Genomic DNA, 25,037 nt, shown 5'->3' with positions numbered 1-25,037 from the left:
TGGCGTGTACGTGAAGCACGTCACTCAGCGATGCGTCTAGATTTATGTCGGTGGTTGGTAAATAAGCGGAGTCTCATCTCGCGTGCATGAAGTACGCTGTTTTCGGGTCACCGGCAGATTTAATTAGATGCAATGCGTCGATAGAGTTACTGTATATGGCTTCTACGGTAACTGTATGCGTCGACGGTTCTGACAGGTGACAAAAGTGACCTAGTCGAGCCGGGTATTGCAAAAATAATCCGACTGAGTTGTCTTGGGCAGGGCTTCTGGCGCCGTCTTTGTCCGAGGTATGTCTCATGGGTTGTATTGAATTGCACATAATTTTGTGACGTCAGCGCTAAACGGCGCTTACGTTACAATGTAGCGGTCTTTTTCATGTAAGTTAACACTCCAGAAGTGTCTTGCTTGTTTGTTTTATATTGTATATACTGGCTTTTTTCCGCGCTATGGTTCAATCTTACCTCTCACAAAAGTTAGCGCTGGTTCTTCAACACTTAACTTTTCGGTGACCGCACTGCGAATCGCTACAACAGCGATTAAGCACGGAACTATGCCTGCAATTTTGCATTGCCTTGTCTATCTGTTACCCTTGAACTCCTCTACATTATCTGGCAAGATTATGCGGTATCACTAGACAGTGGTTTTTTGCAGAACACCAAACAGCGCGCTGCCTGCAAGGCTTAGCCATCCGCTGCCATGTTCAACAGAAGAAAGAAAGGAAAAAAATAACGTATATTGACATCGTTTGCTGCCATGCTCTTGCTTGGTTTTATCTGATGATGATATTTGCGAAAGCGCAAGGAGCACTTGCTTGATGTTTTCTTTCTTTACTGTCAATTACATTCTCGGAGAGAGCAATGATGCAACATCATAAATAGGTGTAGTTTGGATTTGCGAAATAGTTAGGGAGTAATTTTTTTTCTGGCGCGAGTCCCCCACGTGATCTCCGGCTGCTGAGAACCGGGTCGCAGGTTTGACTACTGTCTGTGTACTGATAGTAGAAGAAACGAAATAACATTTGTGAACTGGGCAGTGGGATGTCTACGTGGAAGATCCTTAGGTGGATGGTCAATATTATTCCGGAATGCTGAATTTAAGCGCCTCTTAAAATCTCCGTGTTGCTTCGGCTGTTAAATAATGAATGCTGATGAATCAATTATGAATGAATCAGCCAATCTGGCGAAACGTTTTATTGTATACTTAACTTTCCTTATTTTTTTCCTGACTTCAGTGTCTATTGCCTTCATCTGGCTGTAGGAAAAAAAAAAACAAATCGGGCCCCTCGTGCCCTTCCCTTTTCTCGCTGAAGGAGAGAGAGCGATGCTCATACTGAAATTTCCTTTATATAACGACGGTCCTCAGAGAACGAAATTTCGGAAAATAAAGCAAAGCTAACAGCAGGACATCATGAGTTTCTGACTCACTAGCATGAGGGCCAACCTAGGCAGCATACCGCGGGAGTATAATGTCCAGTGGCTATGACGTTGCGTTGCTGAGCTCGAGGGTCGCAGGTTCCACAACCGGCCACGGCTACTGCAGTTTGATGGGGGTCGAAATTAAAGAACTGTCGTGCACTTGGATTTACGTATTACGTAGCGCACGTTAAATAAACCCCAGGTGGCTAAGACTAATCCGAGGCACTGCAGTATTTCGGCGTGCCTCATAACGAGATGTTATTTCGGCACTTAATACTTCAATTTATTACATTGATTTAACGAAGGTGGCGCAGTCAGTATTCAGGAATTGTCGCCTAACCTTTTCTGCTGCATCAACTCGCGTGATCGTATTGCAGCATTTTCGTGGCCTCATTCCGATTATTTAAATCACTAAGAGTACTATCGAGTGCTATATTCTTCGTAGCCAACCGAGTGAAATATTCCCTTCGGCACCACAACACCGTCTCTCCGAAGAGGAAAAGGAACCGAGAGATGACGAAAATACGTAGAGACACAAACGCAGGCGCGTACACACTTCACTAACTTGTTGGCGTCGGCCGTATGGGCTGGCGTCGTGCCAGTGATGGCATGAATGGGAACCGCTGTGCGCGCCTATAGGTCGTACTTCCGCAGAAGAGCGACGGTTATGGAGTGAGCTCCACTTGCTCTTCGAGGCCACGATTTGGACTTGGCAGAGGAGAAAGCGGCCCTATTTAGAAAGAAGAAAAGAGTGGAACCATCTGTGGCTGCGCTGTGGAGGGTATGCCCGCTTCAGGACTAAGAAGAATGCAGTGTATGCGTATACTCACAATGAGATCTTGGCGTGCGCGTTGAGTGTAATGTATGGAGCGCCCTACGCAGAGGTGACTTGATGGATGCTTCTTCTGAGTTAGTGCGCGTCTGTGACAGCCAAAAAAAAAAGGCAGCTCTTGCGCCGAATAATATTGCTCTTGCCTTTGTCAAGTAAGTCCAACTACATCTGCAATGTTTCGCTCGCGGTTTCTTGCTACATATAGGGCAATTCATTCTCATACTCTTACTATCCGTAGTAACCTCGATGCCTGCAAATATCAAATCGCCTGGATAACTTCTTAAAAGTTCGGGTCGTGTAATGAACCCGGTGCCAAGTAATGCTTTTATATTTTCAAACATTGTACAAGGCCCCTACATGGCGCATTGAGTAAGGGGAGCATAGGACAGTGTACACACATAAATGTGGCAAACTCGCGACAATAGCACAGTCGAAAAAACAACACCAGCCATGAGCACAGCGTAAAAATTGCTGAAACATATCGACGACATGAAGCCGTGTATTAGAACAATACAAAAAAACAGCTCAATAAGTTTTGTGAACCAATGTACGCCTACTACAGCGAGTGCTGGAATTTTTCATGCTCAGTTTCCGCGACTGTGTTGTCGGGGAGGTTGTTCCAAAGGAGAATGGCGCGTGGAAGTGCAGACGAGTTGAATGCTCCAGTTTTACCGGAGATGCGCGTGTCGCTAAGGTGTTTGCGTAATCTGTGTGGCGTGGTGCGATTAAGTTTCTAGCGGTAGGAAGCGGTTGTTAGTGCGCTGGGCGTACTTATGAAATAATGAAAAAAGGGCTATGTCGTCAGAATCACTTAGCAGCTGAAGTGAAAGATGATGTTTGATTTGAGTTACGCTTGGATGGTAGCCGTAATTTCGGGAAATGACACGCGCGGCTCTATATTGGATTGATTAGAGCATGTTAATTAAGTAATTTTAATGGAGCGACTAGACCGGAGCGGCTAACCCAAGCCGTGGGCGAATTTTTTTAAATGTTAGTTTACGGATAAGTGTTTGATAAGTGTTTGTGAGTTCCGAAGGTTGCGGGGCAAGTAACCCAGTGATCGCGAAGCACTGGCACAGGCGGTTGTAATATGAGAAGTTCAGGAGAAGCTTGTAGAAAGATATTTAAATTATGAAGTCCCAGATAATGGGACATTTTTGATAGAGTAGGAATAGTCTGAGTTAGAGCATTTCCGGCTGAAGGACCTCACTATGCATTTTGATAAGTTTAGAGCCGTTAACCAGGTGACACACAAATTAGTAATTGGATTAAGATCGTTTCGGACGATCTGGTTGTCATCATAGCTGTTAATGGAACGATAGATAATGCAGTCGTCAGTGAATATGCTCATGTATGATGAAGGATAGGTCATTAATGTAGAATAGAAAGACCAAGGGACCAAGAATGCTTCCTTGTGGTACACCGGAAGAAACACGGGAAAGGGGCGAAGAGAAGCTGTTAGCAAAAGTAAATTGCTGCCTGTTTGAAAGAACAATTCGAAGCCAAGATAAAGTTAGTGAATCAAGTTTTAATGATGATAGTTTGAAAAACAGGCGGCAATGGGCTACGTGGTCAAAAGCTTTACAAAAATCTAGAAAGACACTGTCAAAGGTGGCGCGGCCAAGTCATGCCCGTTCACTGCCTTTTGTCGCGTCGCCCAAGGCATTTCTGTAAGAAGGAATATCTTGAATAAATGAATAAAGAAAGAAAGAAAGTTTGAAGGGTTGTGTCCATGGTAAAATTTAGATCTCTCGTAAATTCTAGCAATTTCGTTTCGCACGACCCACATCTCTTGAAACCACGCTGATTATGAAAAAAGAAGTTGTTCGATTGCAGGTAATTGTAGGCATGAGATGCAATAATATGTGCCATCGTTTTGCAGCATGTGCACGTCAGCGATATCGACCGGTAGTTTTCAGCCAAATTTTTTGCTATCGTCTTTGAAGACGGGTATGACTTTGGCGGCTTTCCGATGTTCAGGAATCGGACCTGTCATTAATGATTAACGGAAAATATGGATTAAAAATCTGCTAGATACAGAGACTGTATTCTTTAGTATTTTATAATTAATATTTTCAATACCCGCTGAAGACGAACCTTTCAGGTCATTGATAAGTTGAGCAATATCATCACTAGTAATGACAATAAGTTCCATGTACCGGTAATCTAGGTCTGCAACAACTGGCAAACTGGTGATTCTTTCGTGAATAACGATTAAATGAATTTATTCTAACGTAATGTCATTAGTACGGCGTTCAGGAGATAAAATTTGCCAGAACTTTTTAGGATGAGATTTGAGCAGTGAAGGAAGGTCTTGGGAAGAGTATTTGTTCTTGGCTAAACTGAGAGAGGGGCAGTTAAACAGTTAAGATACCTTTCCCAAGCTGACGGGGTGCCAGTTCGTCTTACAGTTCTGTATGAACGTTTCTTTTTTGTTTTTAAGCAGGGGAGGGAACTATCTTGAGTTATTGCAATTGTAATTGTAATTAACCACTACGCATAACTTATCTCTGAATATGGACCAGTTATCATGAATAGACCTGGTGTGTAACGAGGGTGGAATGATTCTGGTTATTTGTTCATTACTTCACAATAGCCCTTGTTGTAGTCAGTCAGGAATTGTCTTTCTTGAGACACCTCTAAATGGTAATGGAAAATCGACGGACACATGGAGTAAGCTGTGGTCGCTTAAACCACGCATCTGATCATGTTACTTGTCCTATAGTATCCGGAGCATTCGCCAGTATACGATCTAAGACGTTCGAGGCACGGGTTGGTTGGTTAATGATCTCGAACAGATTATAGTCTCATGTTACGCTAATGAATTTCGATGACAAACTGCAGGATGACGATAAGGGTGGCCAGCGAATGAGAGGGAGATTAAAGTCACCAATAAGGTATGTGAATTCCGTTGGACAGAGCTGGGTGGCTTTAGCGATGCTGCAGCGCAGTTCATCAAGGAAGCAATGACTAGAATCTGGGGGGCGGTAGCAGACGCTTATCAAAACCTTTGCAGAATGGCGGAGGCGTACTGCCCAAACAGCCTCCAGATCTGAAGATGGTTCAATAAGGTATGACGTGACGCTATTTTTAATAGCCAGAAGGACGCCGCCAGCTCTTCTATCTGCGCCACCTCTTCTGTATGAAACATATAATAGAAAGCGACTGAGACGGCAGTTTCAGTGAAGGATAAAAGCGATGTCGATAATTATACGCGAGTGGGAAAAACGTCCCAATTTCTGTCACCCGCTGCAGAGTATTTGGGGGGCGCGACGTTTACTTTTTTATTTTCATGTTTGGTTGGTATTTCACATCCCCCCCCCTCTTTTTTTTTTATAACCACAGACACGAACGAAAGCAAAGCAAACACAACGACACGGGTAGCACTTAGAACTGATCTATTTAGGGTATAGACCCAAGAATAAATATACTGTAAGAAAAAAAAAATCTGTGAAAAGATAATAATGGGTGCAGTCACTAAATTTACCACCCATTACCACCACTTTACTAGCTGTTTACTAGTTTCGATAATTCAGGCCTACTGTAAGTGGTGACTTTACTAAGCAGTTATTAGGTTTCGTAGACCACTTAGTAAGAGGTAATCTACCACACCGTCACCTGTGGTCTATGGTGCTGTTTAGTCAAGGCCTTAATGTGATGTTTAAACTACAGTTTCTATCGTCATGTGCCTTTAATACTTACGTGCTGCGTTTTGTTGCAGATATGTGCCGACCTTACGTTATAAAATTATAGGTTGATAACTGTGTTTATCCAAATTATAAGTGCGCACCGGTAGAGCCTGTGATCCTAAAAGTAATGGCGATATATGCTCATAAGGTCGTTCGTAGAAACACGTCACGTGTAGTACCCCGACCATTCTATTGCGCGGCACGTTGTTCCCCTTTGTCATTTGTTCCTTGACCTACAATACAGTTTATTACACGTGACCTAATGTACCTGTCATGACCCTTACATGTTATCACTTAATGGTGTTATATAACACTACAGTGTGCGACAATGTGGTCCTCATTTGTCATTTTTTTTTCGCAGACGTATTTATCATACATTTTATTGCGATAGCAAATTAGCAATTATATGGACACTCCAGGCGCATTCCTACCGTCGCCGTCACCGTGAGGTTCCCGATAATGTCAACGGGCAATAATATATTCGCCGCGCGCCGTATATGCTTTGTGCGAGTATGAGCCGGCGATCGCGGCTCAGTCTCCCGCACGCAAGCGAACGAAGCGGGAAGGAAGCGCGCCGTCTTCCAGTCGCGTGAAACGCTCCGGAGGGCGGGTAGGGAGGGGGGGTTACTCCTCGCCGCCCGAGTGACTGCGCGCGCCCACCCGCCGGGTAGCAAGGCTCCGGGTGGACGGTAGGGAGGGGGAAGGCCGCGTACTACGCCGCGCGCTCCCGCCCGGGCGGCTGAAACTTGAAAGCCATCTGCGGCGGGGGCTGAGCCCTTCCTCCCTGCGCTGTGTTTTCGCGGCTTAGTTCGCCTTGATGCTAGCGGCGGGACGAAGGTCAATTCGCTCGCTGCTGATGCTTATTACTGCGTTTTCACAGCAAGTTTCCACGGCCATCGAGTGAGATGCATTCATGTTTGCTTGTGCGCGCGTGACACCATGCTTGTTAATTTCGTTAGCATGCCTATGTTTACAAGTTTGTACGGCCGATAACACTACTATCCTTACTTCGTATAGCTGTCCACTAGTTTGCTATCGCAATCGATGCGTTGCCTTTCGGGCGAAACTGCGAGTTCTTTTAGAACAAGGACAACCTAATTGTTCCTTGGCAAAGGAAGCTCCGCTTGTAAACAATACAAGGCCCCACTGACTCAATTAGGTTGTAAATGCCACTATATCGGTGCCTTTACTATCTATTATGGTTTGTAAACTGACTATCTGTGCTAGACGTATGCACCACAACCATGGGGTATAGTAATGCAACTGCCAGCGCCTTCACTAACAGCCCTTACTAGAAAATTAGTTAACTTCGTGACAAGCAGCTATTATCCCTTGGTTAGTAACTGAAGCGACCTGTTTTACGAATAGTGTATGCATTGTCGTATACGCAGAAGGCATCGATCACACCTGAAGGGACTACCGACATTCAAACAATCTAATCTCAGAGTTATACAGCTGTGTCGACAGACCACTTAGACCCGCCGTGGTTGCTCAGTGGCTATGGTGTTGGGCTGCTGAGCACGAGGTCGCGGGATCGAATCCCGGCCACGGCGGCCGCATTTCTATGGGGACGAAATGCGAAAACACCCGTGTACTTAGATTTAGGTGCACGTTAAAGAACCCCAGGTGGTCTAAATTTCCGGAGTCTCCCGCTACGGCGTGCCTCATAATCAGAACTCGTTTTGGCACGTAAAACCCCATAATTTAATTTTTAATTTAACCACTTAGGTACATATATAAATGCTCTGTCTAGCATTTTTATGCTGTGAGCCACAATTAGATCGTGTGCCGTCTGATCCTTGTTCGTGCCGAGAATCTTTATATAACCAAAACCGCGTTTCAACATATGTATTCCTTACAGAGTGCATTCCCTGGCTCTTCTGAAGCACAGAGCTCGGGAGAAATTACGTAAAATATTTATCTCGGATATCAAATTGAATGCATGCGCAACTGTATGAAAGTGGTTTAAAGGTATTCTTGCTTGCAGCTCGCGAAAAAATAGGACCGTCTAGAACATGGCGGCTTGTTTCCGGCTCCGTAATCACTATAATTCCGGCGTATGCAGCCTGCAGAACCATAGCCTTGTAGATCTGTTTTTGTTACTCAGCACGGCGACGGTCGACGGTTCATGGTCTTGGACGCCATCTATTGACACTAACATGATCTAGACCGTCGTGTCGTTACACACGAAGAAAAGCACCCGTGAAGCAGTACCGCGAGTTGACGCGAAAAAATGAGGAAATAGCACGAAGCTGCCAGCCTACAATTGTGTCTGGGAAAATAACAGCGGTTTTTACGACAAGACACGTGCGCAGACTCTTAATTCTTGCATGCACGCGAAGACGCTGCGTTCCGAATCTAACCTAAATACTTATGAAAAGAAAGGAGGTGGGAGGATTCACATTGGTGACGTAAAGTCGGTAATGAGAACCCACTTGAAACGCAATTATGCCTCTGAGCTGTCTTCGACCCTGAGTAGGATATACGCGACTTCTCAGTCGTCTTTCATATAATCCCGTTCATTAAATTAATCTCCCGCGACCCCGCCCCCCCCCCCAAAAAAAAAGAAATAAAATAAAAGGAAAAGAAAACGCGTCAAGCAAGCCATGAGTCATCCTTTTCTTCAAGTAGAATTCATTCATTCATCATTTCTGATTGTACCGTCAATGTGGAACCGTTTCGACAGGGTGGTCCTGGTATGAACTTTATTTATTTATTGTCAGTTTTTTTTCTTTTTAATATAATGCCCTTCGGCGGCAAGTACAGCAGCAGTAGGGCGAACTGCCAGCATAATATTTTGTCACTACGCTCACTACTGCTTCGACACGCGAATTTTGCACTGAATTAGTTTTTTTATGGATGTGACATGGCGGTAACCATATTTACCAACCTGCGCTGTACATACTGCAGCGAATACTCACCTTAACTCTTGACAAGGACAGGGTTTACAATGTTACATGCATGCAAACGATAGGACTGGGATGAAGGTGTTGTTTGAGAGTGCGCTTACCGGATCCGAAACATGCACGACAACGCGATGCACTGTGCTTGTGCAACAAGGTCGCGAAGAGCAGTCTATATTGCCGGAGCTTACATAAATATATTGAAGCAGATGCACAAACCTACGAAGTGAATTCGCAACAGTTTTCAGGCTAGATTGCACATTGCAAGCGCAGTATCTTTAGGTTATATACTAAAACAAAGACGCTCTCCTTTCTTTTCATCCCTTTAAACCCCTTCCCCCAGGTAGGGTAGCAAACCGGACGTACGTCTGGCTGACCTACCTGCCTTTCCTTTCTTCTTTTTCCTTCTCCTCCTCCTCCTCCTCCTCCTAACGCAGCTGACATGTGCTTTCCGCACTGTGTATAGGTAGTCATTACTGCATTTGTCGTTTATTAGTAGTAGTGGTAATAATCGACTGCTGTGGCCATGCATTTGCATATTTGAGACGTTACTAGAACTGCTGGCAATTTCAGGAATAGCAGCTCAATAAACCCTTTCCTCTGTTAACTCTTGTTCAAGCCAGGCACCACGGCACCCGCGCTGATCGTTTCTTCCCTGAAGGCCTCTAATTACGCGTCGCGCGCAAACTTCCCGTCTTGAAAAGTCCATGCGAGCTCTTCCTTGATTCTCAACTCTCGTGACCGGCCTTCCAAAACAGAGGCGCTGGCATTTCTCTCGCAGTGCTCCTACTTCCTTCTTGAAGTTTCCAGTCTTCATCATGATCATCATCAGCAGCACCCTAGTTTTACGCCCAATGCAGGACGAAGGCGATTTCAGAGAATACCAATTACCTCTGTCTTGCGCTAGCTGATTCCAACTTGCGCCTTCAAATTTTCTAATTTCGTCGGTCCACCTAAATTTATGCCGTCCTCCACTGCGCTTTCATTCCCTTTGGCACGCATTGTGTGACTCTAATCGTCCCCCGGTCCCCCGGTGTCTTGTCCTTACGCATTAGATGACCTGCCCAGCTTCATTTCTTTTCTCTTAATGCCAACTAGAATATCGGTTATCCCCGTTTGCTCTTTGATCCACACCACTCTCTTCCTCTCTCTTAACGTTAGGCCTAACATTTTCTGTTCCATCGCTCTTTGTGCGATTCTTAACTTATTCTCGAGCTTCTTTGTTAACCTCCAAGTTTCTGCCCCATAAGTTAGCACTGGCAGAATGCAATGATTGTACACTTTTCTTTTCAACGACAGTGGTAAGCTCCCAGTCAAAATTTGGCAATACCTGCCGTATGCACTCCAACCCAATTTTATTCTTCTGCAAATTTCTTTCTCGTGGTCAGGGTCCCCTGTGAGTAATTGACCTAGATAAACGTATTCATTTACAGACTCTAAAGCTTGACTGGCGATCCTGAATTCTTGTTCCCTTGCCATGCTATTGAATATTATCTTTGTCTTGTGCATATTAACCTTCAACCCCACTCTCACACTTTTCCGATTAAGGTCCTCAATCATTCGTTGTAATTCATCGCCAGTGTTGCTGAACAGGACAATGTCATTTGCAAACCGAAGGTTGTTGAGAATTCGCTGTTGATCCTCACTCCCAAGCCTTCCCACTCTAATAGCTTGAAGCATTCTTTAAAGCATGTAGTGAATAGCATTAGATAGATTGTGTCATGATAGGTATTTGTTTACTTTTCTTGTGGAGAGCCAAGGTATGCGTAGAATCTGTAGATATTTCCCAAGATATTCACATATTCCTCCTGCACTTCCTGATTACGCTATGCCTCCATGACTGTTGGTATCTCTACTGAATGAAATGCTTGTTCGTAATCTATGAAAGTCATATAGAGAGGTTTATTGTGCTTCTTTCTGGGGTTTTACGTTCCAAAACCAGTTTTGATTATGAGGCACGCCGTAGTGGAGGGCTCCGGATTAATTTAGTCCACCTGGGGTTCTTTAACGTGCACTACAACGCAAGCACACGGGCGTTTTTGCATTTCGCCTTCATCGAAATGCGGCCGCCGCGGCGGGGATTTGATCCCGCGATCTCGTGCTCAGCCGCAACGGCTTAGCTGACTGAGCCACCCCGGCGGGTAGGTTGATTGTACTCCGTAGATTTCTCAGTTACCTGTATGATGAATTTTCCAGCCTTATTATCGGTTCATATTTGTTTCTTTCTTTGCACTAAGTTAAAAATTACTGCAGGTGGTATCCGAAAACGTGCCCATAGATACAAAATGGTGCTGTAAAATATGACCTCTGGAGCTTTTGTTAGCGCTATAATATAAAACAACAGAGGCAAAGAGGTGACGATCAACGTCTGTATGTTTTAGATTTGCCTTAAGAATAACTATGAAACTCTACATAGGTACAGCAACTAGGGTCGATCAAAATGTTTACTATTAAGTATCGTCATAAATATAGGCTGATGATGACGTGATTGTCAATACAACAGAGCAAAAGATGCCCATGGTAGGATACCGCGTGCGACCCAACGTACAATTACTAATTATTCCATCAGCCGTATCCAAAAAAAGCTCCGAACAGGTACTGATAATGAGAGCAGCCATCTTTCAAACTTGCCACGCGATGTATTGGATGCCTCGTCGTTTCATGTATCACATACGGTCATACGACAGTACTGATATTTCTGTCACTCAAAACGTGTGACTTGAAACAGTAGAAATTAATGATGCTTGAAACCTTTTTCCTCGCTACTATGACAACACATGTCGCGATGACTGCAGCGCGACCTAAAATTATTTTGTGTATTATAACAGAAAACATTTAATAGCGTCTTTAGAAAGGCAATTTCGCTAACTTGTTACTGTTGTTTAACGTGTGAATTTTCCGGCTCGGACTTTATTATGGATGGGCGCTTACAGCTATTTTTATTGCGATAGGAATTATGTGGATACTCCAAGCGAACTTTCGCCATCGTTGTAGGCGTCGCCGTGGGGCTCCGTGGGGCTCCGTGGGGCTCCGTGTACATTTAAGTATACGTATGATGTATGCTTATCGATGCCGTATGTGTTAGATACATCGCTACACTATTCAGTTGTTAAAGTTGCTTATACCAGGTCTTACGTTCTTCTTGAGCAAAATTTTTAGAACATTGAGAATGGCAGCCCACAACCAAATGTAATGAATCATAACATTCACTGCGCATGCCTTTTATCTTAAATCTTCTCAGACTATTAAACGTTGTAAGTGCAAAACATTGTAAGTGCAAAGTGATCAGTGATCAAACCTGTAAATGATGTAATGCTACTGACGCGGCTCTTTACGGGTAGCTTTGTGGCGTCTGTGCAATAACATTACAGGCACTACGCGGCGTGTTTAAGCTTTTATGGGTGCCAGAAATTTTGGCGCACTATCGTATGTCGCGATATATATATATATATATAGGCGCAACGCTACGCATTACTACCGCGGACGGTGCTACACACGTCGGGCCAATGTGCCAATTTATTATTATTTTTATTATTAATAATATTTACTTTTTGCAGGCATAGCACCGTTCATGCATTACTCAACGCTTGTAAATCATCAGCTGCGCATGTGCTGGCGCCGATTTCCTCACTTGCCTGAACCAGCTAGCGAAAGTATCTTTATACTCATTCCTCAGCAGTGATGGTATGTCGCGTATGAAGCTGCGAAGTGAAACGATCCATTCGTACATTTTCCCCGTTTCCCTCTATTATGCAAACACTTCTGCGTTTTATCTACGCTTTTACGTAATCCTCATATCATTGTATTAACAGTGATACCTTGCATGAGAAAGAACGCGAGATAAGTTGATTCCGGCATGGTCTCGAAGGTGAGTTTTCTTAAGTAGTAGTAGTAGTAGTAGTAGTAGTAGTAGTAGTAGTAGTAGTAGTAGTAGTAGTAGTAGTAGTAGTAAATAACTTTATTGAAGTCCTGAGAAGCTAGGCAGGGAGGCCTGCTAGCCGTTGGCTAGTCCCGTGTTGGAACAGAGAGGCCGTGCCTCTCCGCTCGTTCACGGGCCTTCTGGACAGCCAGGAGCTGGACGTCTTGTCTTGGGTCTGTGACGGCCTTCGTCCTGTCTTCTGCTTGGTTAATCCTGCAACAGAGGGCACTGCCAGAGCATGTGATTTAATGAGCAAACTTCAGTGCCACAATCTGGTCAGAATTAATGGATCAATGTCGGGGTGGAGCATGTTCAGAAAGCCCCTAGAGGGGTAGGACCCCGTCTGGAGCATGCGGAGCGCGCTAGATTGTGATCTGTTGAGATGTGGGGGAAGGGAGAACTCTGTCTATCCCTTCTGTAATATGATGTGATTTCGTGAAAAGTAACTTGAGGATAACTGTAGACGAGCTCTCCCGTACTCATCCGAGACACCGTCCCGTTGCGGCATATGAAACCTCGCGCACGGTCGTGGGCTATCTCATTGAGGTTCAGGTGACCCGGTAATACGTCTGGTCCCATGTGAGCTGGCAACCAGACTATGTGATGCATAATGTCTGAAGGGGGGTTTGCGGTTGAGAATCCTGGGTGCCTGTTTGGCTATCAGTCCCGATGCGAACGCTCTAATTGTCATCCGGGAGTCCGTGTACACCGTAGTGCGTTTTGTGTCGAGTAATGCGCGAGAGCTACAGCAGCCTGTTCCGCCACGTCGACGAACGAGGTCTTCAGCGAAGCTGCCGAGAGGAGTTCTCCCCTGTTATTGACTATTGCTACGGAAAACTTGTTGGCGCTGGCGTGTCGCGCCGCGTCAACAAAGGTCTCTGTTCTGGATAAGTTCTTTAAGAAAGCCCTAGCCCTTGCCAACTTTTGACCTTTCTTGTGTTGTGGGTGGGCGTTTCTTGGAAAAGGGTCTACAATAAAGGAATTTTTTGTTTGATTATCAAGTTGCGTGGTCTCTCTCTGATTGAAGCTAGGACGGAGGCCTGTCGCATCTAGCAGTCTTATGCCTACTTTGGAGTTAAATCTAATAATTTGTACTGATTCTTGTGCTTCAGTTAACTCTGAAGTGCTGTTGTGTACTCCCAACTTCATGAGTTTCTCTGTGCTAGCCGTAATTGAAACGCCGAGCACCTTTTTGACACTTTTGCGCATGAGTGTGTCTAATTTATCTATCTCCGATTTAGTCCGATTGAGGGCCGCGACTATGTAAGTGACATGGCTCATGAGGAAAGAATACTGAGCCCTAAGGAGTATATCTTCGGCCATGCCGCCTTCTTTGTTGAACATTCTCACAATTAATCTGAGAATGTTCTCCGTTTTCGCGGTGAGATGAGCAATAGACTTAGCGTTGCAGCCCTTAGAGTCTAATAAAAGCCCTAAGATTTTGAAAGAGTCTACTCTAGGGATGGTATGCCCATCCCTGGTACGTACGAACGCTAATGGGCACCTGATCGAGTGGGGCGAGTACCCTAGCACCTCGTCTAGCCTGTCTGTACAGCAGGAGTTTGATTTTATGGTATAGGCCAGGGGTGGCCAAAGTGTGGGCCTCTGGCCGGCCCAAGTGTGACTAACGACTCTCTGCCCTCTGTAACGCCCTACCCCATATTTGTCCCTCTAAAGACCACCTTTCTTTATATACTAGAAGAGAGGCCCAGCACACAGGCAGCCAAACTTCAAGGTGTTTGCTTCACGAATGGGGAAGCAAAATTAATGCAGAGGCACAAAAAGCAATCGCTGCATGAGTGACATTCACTGAGGCCACCAGTTTTGTTGGATGAAATAAAATAAAAAATATCCACACACCCTTTTTACTGCGGCTCTAGACTTAAAGATTATTTTTATGGCTCTTTGCATATGCGTGTCTGGCCACCCCTGGTATACGCAGTACTGCCACTTTTGTTCACTGGCGTTTCCCTACTCGGAATTAAGCGCTCGCTCGCACGCACGCACGCACGCACGCACGCACGCACGCACGCACGCACGCACGCACGCACGCACGCACGCACGCACGCACGCACACACACACACACACACACACACACACACACACACACACACACACACACACACACACACACGCACGCACGCACGCACACACACACACACACACACACACACACACCACACACACACACACACACACACACACACACACACACACACACACACACACACCACACACGCGCACAGGCACACCACACACACACATAAACACAAACACACACACAAACACACACACACACACTCACGCGCGCGCACAGGCGCACCACAAACACACACGCACACACACACACACGCCACGCACGCACAAACACACACGCACACATGCACACACGCACACAAACACACACTGCACACACACACACACGCATACGTACACAAATACACATGCACACACACATGCTACAAACGCACACACACACGCGCACAGGCATACCACACACACACAAACACACACACCACACACACAAATACACACACACGCCACGCACACACATACCACACACACACAAATACACACGCACACATGCACACAAACACTCACCACACAGACGCACACACACGCGCACACACACAAGCATACGTACACAAATACACATGCACACACACATACCACAAAAGCCCACCCACACCACACACACACGCCCACAGGCACACCACACACACATGCACACAAACACACACGCCACACACACACAAAAACACACACACGCCACGCACACACATATCACACACGCACATACAGACATACACACATACCACACACACACATACCACACACACACATACCACACACGTACACACAAACACCGCACACACCACCCCTGGTATACGCAATACTGTCAGTTTTGCTGACTGGCGTTACCCTACTCGGAATAGAGATTTCGCTCGCACCCCCCCCCCCATACACACACACACACCACACACACACCACACACGCACACACACACGCCTACGTACACAAATACACACGCACACATACATACCACACACAAACACACACACCACGCACACACGCACAAAAATACACGCACCAAACACACACACACACACACACCACACACACGCACACACACAAACGTGCACACACACACATACACAGGCGGGCGCATTTTTCTGCCATATATATATATATATATATATATATATATATTCTTTTTTTATCTCTAGAGCTGCTAATGCTGCATGTTGCTGCCGCCTGCTTATGATAGTCAGGCGGTAACAAGTAAAGTTGTTATTGCTGCAATTTGCAACGAATCGCAAGTTTTTGCATTTTGTTTCGCAATTTGCCACAGGTACTATTATTTCGGCGTCACCCGAAAGATGAGCGCTGGCTCCAATGCATGTCAAAGTTGATTTCTTTCGAATGAGTACAAACACTAACCCATTCTCTAAAGGGGAGGAGCAGTGCTCGTCGACGACCGTTCCTACTGGTTTGGCTTCACTACACGACGATGAGAGTTGCTTGCAACCATGTTTAAAGGGACACTAAAGGCAAATGTCAAGTCAAGCTAAAGTGATAGATTAGTGCTCGAGAATCTCTAAAGGCGTCAATATTATCGCGAACAGAGCCTTAGTAACGGAGGAATTGAGGTAAATGCAGGACACGATTAGATACTCCCCAGGGACATTCAAGTACTTGTCCGATGACGAAAGAAAATGTTACTTGTCCTGTTCGATTTCATTTTTAGAAAAAAGAACTCATTGGCATTACCCTTGACAACGACGCGGGCGGTCGAAAGTTTATGTTTTGCTCGGCTCTGCGGCACCCGCGCTTTCGCGTTTCAGTAGTGTCGTTATCGCGTAGTGCTGCGCTGGTTTTGCTGGCTCGCGTAACTCGTGCAAAATGCAAGTAGCAGAGAATTCCACTTCCATGCGATGTGGCGAGATGCCCGAACGGTTCGCGCCCATTGACCAAAAGCAGCGGCAGCGGCGAATCCACCGCTCCGGCTTGACTCGGGTTCTCCATGGCCACGCGTTTACGGTACCGCCGTCTGTCGGGTCGCATTTCACTCACCAACGGCAGCAACGGGTGGTGATGGCGTATGCAACGTCACCACTCCCTGGCTGGGTAGCGGGATATTTGAATTTCGAAAAGGCATTCGTACCCGTCAGATGCAATTTTCTCGTAAACTAAGTCTTTTCTTGGCATGACATAAGCGTTGCGAGGTTTCTGGAATTGTATTTAAACAGTCCACGTCGACTTGGTGCTTGCCTTTAGTGTCTCTTTAACGATGAAAAAAAAAAAAACATAGAAACCATACCAAACCGGCGTTTAACGCGCCGTTCCATATTGCCTTTCTATATGTTTGATCATTATTATTGATAATATTATTATTTGCTACCATAGGAAACGTAAGTGAGTAACGCTGCGGTTTACCTGAACAAGATGCTGTAATTTGTAGCGATCCACTTCATTGGTCACTGTTTCGGGCCTTCGTCATTGGCTACTACGCCGTCACGCTACATATAGTTATCGCTGCGTGGAATCGACCACCCAACGCAGCGCAAGTGAACGCACACAAACTACCCAAGCGTGTCGGTGATGGATTTAGTCTACCCGTGCACAATGAAGCTGCAGCAGCACGCGAGGCGCATAAAAAAAGTGAAAAATAAACACATTTTCAAATGTCACCGGCAGTGAAAACCCGCCAACTATCCGCACTTTCGTGTTGTGGTTGTATCCAACCGTTCTTTCCTGTCTCTCCTTTCTCGCGGCAGACGGTGACGGGCAACATCGGCGTGCACGCGCTGCCCTCGGAGACGGCGGTGCAGAATGTGTTCGAGGCAGTGGCGCGCGAGCTGTTCCGCAACGACATCTCGTGGGGTCGCATCGTGGCCCTCTACTCGGTCTCCGGCGGACTCGCCGTCGACTGCGTCAAGCTGGGCCACCCCGAGTACGTCCTAGGCCTCGTCCAAGCTCTGGGCCTATTCGTCGAGAGAGACCTAGCCACATGGATCAGTCAGCAGGGTGGATGGGTGAGTTTCGTTCTCCATCCCTCGCCACTTGGCGGATTCAGGGGTTAAATTCGAAAAGGTTTTGTTATGTAAAAGCTGTTTGTCATTGGCAGCCTTCCTTCGATAAAGATTGTCCGTCATCGTAATTGGTGAGCTATGCTCTTACCGTCAATTATAGCGTAAGTACTTTTGTGAATATGAGACCTGGCACCCGTGTTCAGAAAGCTTTCGTTCGTAAGCGTTTTTTTTTTCATTAGTCATCCGCTGTCACTAATGGTATGATATTAGACAAAAGTTTCTCTTACGAACGAGTCCTTGCGTAGGAAGCTTTTGTCAGTACAGGCGCAGTTTTTTTTTTTTTTTCGTTGCTGATGTCACATCAACGAAATGGCATGAAATAGGGCGCTGGCTATACTGCTTGTTTTGCGAACTTATGCGCACAAAGTTTGCTGCTAAATAAATATCACAATGGATCATGGTATAATGAAAGGTGCGCACCGCCTGACAATCAAAGCAATAGTGAGAATAATGGATACAGCATTTACAAAACACACAAATTAAGTGAAATTCGAAGGCTTCACAAAATAATTATCTACAACGGCACTAGCAGCTAATAGCCTGGCCAACAATGCGAATGCGAGCAATAGTAAAATGTGAGCCATACAACTTGTGTGTCCAGTCATGCCCACAATGTGATTAGATAGGATATGCGCACTGACTGATTGCCCCTAACAAAAAAAGGGTACTGTTTTGTATACATTTCTTAAAAGATATTTGCGCAAGCTTTCAGGTAGTGCTTTTCGTCATGGGCCCTTCATTAATGCCGATGTCAGTCGGTATCAGTCCGTATGTATAACACTGTGTCACCCGCCGTGGTTGCTCAGTGGCTATGGTGTTCGGCTGCTGAGCATGAGGTCGCGGTATGAAATCCCGGCCTTGGCGGCCGCATTTCGATGGGGGCGAAATGCGAAAACACCCGTGTGCTTAGATTTAGGTGCACGTCAAAGAACCCCAGGTGGTCGAAATTTCCGGAGTCCCCTACTACGGCGTGCCTCATAATCAGATCGTGGTTTTGGCACGTAAAACCCCATAATTTCATTTTTTATAACACTGTGTCACATATTCCTTCAATATCGTGGCATCACTCACAGTGCGGCTTTATTTTATCTGGCTGCATCTTTAGTATAGCCTACTGAACGATGCTTCAGGCTTTATGCGCTACTGCAGTATACTGTGTGTCCCAGCTAATGTTAGCCAAGCTGTTCAACGAAAACAATGTTTAGACAAACATGAGGCAAGATGCAATTACAAGAACTACGGCGCTCGCTCAACGTAGGTCTTAAAATCGTATCGTGTACCGTGTTTCTTTAGTATTTTTTTGGGTCAAGTTAGCTGGGACACCCTATATTACGAAATGATCTGCTTCAGATACATTGTGTTCACTTCCATTACAAGGTAAAATTGTCCCTGTTGTGCGTGGACGCTGTCGCGCATCCAGGCTCTAGCTGGTTGCTTGGCCCCAGCGGGGAGACTTGTCGAAATACGGCTCAACGTGCTGTAGTAACATCGTACACGGCTGACTAAGCTTGACCTTAAGTTTCGCAGGCAACTTGAAGTGAAGCCGATAACAGGAGCTGAGTTGATCACACGGTCTAATTTTTTTTACCTACGTGTGGACATTTATGGCGCTAGGGCTAAACGTGCATGACGGGAATTCGTGCGATGCCTCTCTGCACTGGCCTCCCTCACTGAACTTGTTTAAGCATAATCAATGTGACAAAAAGTAAAAAAAAAAGCTCATGCACTGTGTGCTATCGTAGCCTTTTATTTACGGTTTTTGAGACGGCTCACAGGTCTCGAGTTCACCAATCGCGCAGTCTGACACTGCCAGCGCACTTGATCTTGGCACGGAGATAGGAAAAGAGGACAAAGCGAACCGGCATTGCACCCACCTTTCGCGGGCAATAGATGTAAGCGGATGTGTTATGGCCTTATACTAAGGAAGAAGCGAACAAGCGCCTGTCATCCATACTACGCAACTCTACGACGACGTTTGAATGGCAGACGCCTTGCCAAGAGGAAGCATTTGGCGAGCAGGATATTCGGATCAGCGTTATCGGCGCCGCCACAAATGCTGACAGGTTTGACGCACGGGCAACCTGTTCGCCGGACCGGCAACTCGCGCACTGAGGGATTCGAAGGTTTTGACAAGCAGGAAGCTATGCGAAGTAAGCGATAGCAGTATATGACTTGCGGGATTGTTCTTTGATGCCTGGCTACAGAATCGCGCAGGTATTTGTGTTACTTTCTGCACTTGGTATTTGTGTTACTTATGCACTTATCAGGACCCTTTATTTGTAGTTCCTCTAGGTGGGCGCGCGGTTGTAGTAGTGGAAAATCGACTTACGTGACACATTGTGGAAGCACCGAAACACAAGCACGCACGCACGCACGCACGCACGCACGCACGCACGCACGCACGCACACACACACACACACACACACACACACACACACACACACACACACACACACACACACACACACACACACACACACGCACGCACGCACGCACTCACGCAGACACACACACACACACACACACACACAACACACACACACACACACACACGCACGCCTCTTTTTCGCTCACACGCAATTATTGTCAACACTTTTGTATTCAATTAAATCGTAATGTTTGTTCACCGACTGCCCTTCCGGTGTGCTTATTTCTGGGTTTCTACAAAATTATGCCGTGGCCCGGACACTGATGACTTCACTGTTAGGAAACAATACAGGCAGTCACTCTGTTCCTTGACTACAGTGAAGCTTCTTCGACACACAGAATAGGCAGAGTGATTCTCTTTACATTGCTAGATAATAGTGCAGTTCAGCAGTGACTTGTCCAAAGATATCGTGCGCAACATGTCTCTCATATAGAACACTATAATCGTTCGAGAACACATACGTATTGATATTATATGATCGACGGGATTATACGTGCATGGGGCAAATTTGCTTTTGATAAGGTTAATGTAATTTTTTAGGGAGTGAGCTATAATGTACGAATTATCTTTGTGATGGTGATTGTTCATACTAATGCCCGAGTTATACTGTGGCGGATGCAGGGGACGTTACATGTATTTTGCATCACAAAAAGGGTTGTTTTTTAGAACACACGGTTACTTAAGGAGCAAGGAAGCAGAGCGGCAGTGTTCACTGTGAGATGCTTCTGCTGCAGTGGCAAATGATTTCAGTGCCGGAGGAAGCGATGAAGTCTCCCGATGTAGAGTGCGACGTCAGATGGAACGCGACATTCAGGGGTGCAAATTGATTCTACGGCCAAGCAGTGTTACATATAAACGGGCTCTGCGTAATTGCACCTTCAACACATTCAAGGTATCTGCTATTAGCTACTTGAAGGTCTCTAGCAGTACTGTGCGTTGGGCGAGGAAATCTCTTATAGGGGAAGCGATCTCGGGAGCACTTTCATGGTGAATGTGCGATGCAGCTTAAGGCACAATACAGCTGCTGCGTTTTTGCAAGTCGATATCGACCTCTGTGGCTGCTTTTGATTGAATGACAAACTTTGGAGAGTGTGTCCGCATGCGTGCCTTATCCCTTCTTCCCCCCTTATATTCACGCTTCCTCTTCTCCGAGCTAAATGGGCGCCAACCATGTCGAGCCTAGTTGACCTCCCTACCTTCACTTCGCCTCTTCTTTCTCCCTCTTTCACCCTCACGAACGCCAGCGCCTGTTTTAGCCAAACTTCCTTACGTGGGCTAACTTTTGGTTTACTTATTCCAAAAACTTCCTAATGGCGGCAGAAAAGCACTGTTAGTCTCTGTAATCGATAAAGAATGCGGCGCTCCATTATAGGCGGTAACGTATTTTTCCTGCAGTATTGTACGCAGTTTCTTTCGAAGGCGGTGCTTTGCTGCTTCGAATCTGCAGCTCCGTTCGCGAAAACAAAGCAAAACGAAAAACGTTTACGGCAAGTATACTACAAATCGCACGCCTTGACGATTTACTTAACTTCCTGCTCTCCTCCAACTCTGCTTTCCCCAGCCGCTGGCGGATGTGGCTATATAGTGGCGGGAAATTTTCTTTGGATTACGTCTGTGAATATTAGCATAATGACCCGGGTAAATTGGGTTATGATAGTCAATCGGCGGAAAACGACAGGGCTTCGAGCCGAACAGATTTGAAGGGGTCGGCAGAAGCACGCCCATTGGTAGTTTATCGTTGCTTTTGATAGTTGTATGCACAATGACGCTGCGAAGCACTGTTGAACTAGTTAAAAAATGGTGCGCAGAAAAAGATACGGTTCTCTCGAGAAGAAAAGATGCACCAAGCACAACACTAGAGGACAACGGAGCTTTCGCGTTTAGTGCTAATGACGTGCTTTAGCCGGCTTAGGTTATTTTCTCGTAGACGATTTCCCGTACAGCCTACCTATGTGCTTCACCTAATGTATGCTATAGTAAGTCCTTGAGTAGTTTTTGTCGGCTTCTTCTTCATGTCGCGAATGTTTTTCGCATTCTATTCTACAGTTCCAGCGCGTTTATGAGTCTTTAATTTGAGTGCGTTTTTGGTAGCACGGTTTATTCAAGTCCGTGCCGTTCAGTGTGGCCGGTTGTTAGTTAGTTAATTCTGGAATTCTGCTTTAATGGCGAAAAAGCGACTAAGGCCATGCTGCGCCAGTCACAAGACAATAAAAAACTAATGTTAGGGCAGTAAAAGCTGTGTTACATTATAGTTTATGTAAATAACCACTTTCATCTAAAAAGTTGAACAACTCGGTGAATAGCACTAGCGGGTCGTCTCCCAATAGTAAGGTGGGGTGTAAAGGTACATGCAAGTCTTTTGACACTCAATCTGTGTGGAGCGCAGAAGCTCGTAGAATTAAATTACCTAGAAACGTAGTTTGCCGAATAGAGCAGTGATCGATGCCTGCGGCTCCTAAGTGCACATTTCTGTAGCGACGTGAGTTCGAACCCCTGTGGTGGTGGTGGTAAGGAAGGTTTTGTTTTACGGGGACACGCGGCTGAAGAAACTGCAATATTCATCAAAAAATAGAATCTCTGTTTCTGACTTGTTTTATTATCTCTGTATGGCTTCCTCTTTAGTGTCCAACAATATGGGCATCAAGTATAAACCCGAAATTAGTAAAAAATGCTATGTAAGCATGGCAAGTGGGCGAAAAACGATCCTAACTGAGCGAAATTTGTGACGGCAACAAACTTGAATGGTCCTGTTTCCCGCTATTTCACCGTAGCGAGCTGGTTGCGCAGACCATTCTTATTTCTGACGCGTCTTCCGGTAGTTTCGTAGCTTTAAAGCGAATTGAGAAACAAGAATTTTTCTTGTCCCTCCGCTGCATCGCCACGATCTCCTTAAATTACTTGGTACGGCCATTGGCCGATAGCAGCGTGTTCTCAGGTGAAGCTTGCCATCTCTACCACTCGTACTGTCTGAGCTTTGCGCCGGCGTCGCAGTACTGACAGCGTCGCACCGTATTGACATCGAGTGACATCTGCTTGCGACATCTGCTCGTGCTCTAACTAATATGCTCATCTAACGGTCGTCGTCAACTTAGCGGAATGAACGGACGGTTGAACAAGCCAAACCCAGTTGCGTGCACTTGAACAGCGGTCGCAGTAAGGATGTTTATTGATTCATGCGGGTTTGCCTCCCAAAACTGAACAGGGCTATGAGGCACGCCGTAATGGATGACTCCGCAGAATCAACCTGGGTTTCGTCAACTTTAAATCTAAGTGTACGAGTGTTCTTGTAAACCGGACTCATCGCAAGCGGCAGCTGCATGCGGGAGTCGAACCTACGACCTAGTTCTCTGCAACAGAATGGCATAGCCGCTGTGTCCCCGCTTTAGATAACGTAGAAAGGTAAAATACATAACGAAACATAACAGTGCGATAAGGTATACCATAGCTATAGCTCTAACCGTGCTGTAAGTTCTCATAAAATTGTTGGTGCTTCGATTTCTTCTCCCTGTGTACTAAGAGCAGCTCATCAATGGAATATACTGCGTCGGTAATAGAATACAGAGCCTTGCTGGACTTCCTCCATGATGCAAGAATGCGTTCGTATTTAAAACTTCTTTTTTTTTCTAGTTTTTTTCTATGCCGTAAGGTAGCCCTCCTGAAAAAACAAAAGAAGTCACCAGTAAAATGCATGTTGCTAAAGGCGCTCGTTTTTTCACAGCTCTTGTGCAAGAGCTCAGTTACAGTCAGGGCCGTTTCTGCGCAAGGTCATGCGAACTCACGTACGCGGACGTATCGGCACAGGCGGGTGTCTGAGGCAGTGTTGCTCGAACATTACTGTGTAAACACGCGCTTGCTCAAGTACATTCGTCGGCTTTACGCACGTGGACTTGTAATTGCTGTAGAAACATTTGCATATTTGTGTCACGTCAAGCGCGCCTAAGGAAAGAAATAAAATTGTCACGTGCGTGCAATTGAGCAATCGAATGATAGTTTAGTGGAATCTGCAAAAGATGCTGCACTACGACTGCTGCCCCACTGGAAACGACAGGTGCATCGGGTGACGGAGGCGATAATGGGACGCACGTGCTTTAGGACGGACTGCACTTGCGCAAATCCTACACCGTGACGGGCAAGCATAGAGATCGAACGAAAGACTACGCCCCTTTTCCTCCTTGTGTGCAGTAGATCGTTTCGTATCGTGGACGAGGATGAGAAAAACAAAGCTTCCCGATTACATTTTCCTTGGTCGAACGACACGTGTGACAGCCCTCTATAGTCGAGCGATCTCCAAAAAGCCGGAGCTGCATCCATAAAGGCGTGTTCGTGTTCTCGCCGCTCGGTACGGTGCTGTGACTTAAGAGAAAGGTTCACTTCAGAAGGTCAAAATATCTTAATACATGGCGACGGAGAACTCTTTTCGTCTGGCAACTACTACACCGAATTTTATGAAGTTTATGCACTGAAATTAAAAACGTGAGCTCTACCGATTGCAGGGAACGGACTGATTATTAAGGCCATCATTTGCAAAGTGGTTGGCCTGAGGTAATATCATCTAGCCTGCTATTCTGCTCAGAGGGGAGGGTAAGAGGAGAAAAAGAGGGGTGTAAGGAGTGCTGATACAGAGGCGATTATACAAGTATACACATTCGTGTCTAAAGGACCCGTTTACTTGTATCTAGGCCTGCGTTACTTAAAAATTCTAAGAGTGCCTTGCTGGCTGGCTTTGTGAATATAATGGCCGGCCATGGTGCCAGTA

General features: G+C 45.8%; 1 protein-coding gene across 1 annotated transcript in view; it reads left to right on the top strand.

Moving 5' to 3' along the window:
• Positions 1–25,037, top strand: part of LOC119441745 (bcl-2-related ovarian killer protein) — a 194,600-nt gene that overhangs the window by 150,308 nt on the left and 19,255 nt on the right. Inside the window, exon 2 of the mRNA XM_037706354.2 lies at positions 17,538–17,795. Within this exon, the coding sequence (XP_037562282.1) occupies positions 17,538–17,795 (258 nt within the window). The remainder of the gene's footprint in view (positions 1–17,537; positions 17,796–25,037) is intronic.

This window comes from Dermacentor silvarum, chromosome 2, assembly GCF_013339745.2.
Source record: "Dermacentor silvarum isolate Dsil-2018 chromosome 2, BIME_Dsil_1.4, whole genome shotgun sequence".
Lineage (NCBI taxonomy): Eukaryota > Metazoa > Arthropoda > Arachnida > Ixodida > Ixodidae > Dermacentor > Dermacentor silvarum.
Note: the sequence above shows the minus strand (reverse complement) of the source record. Positions and strands in the feature narration are given on the sequence as shown.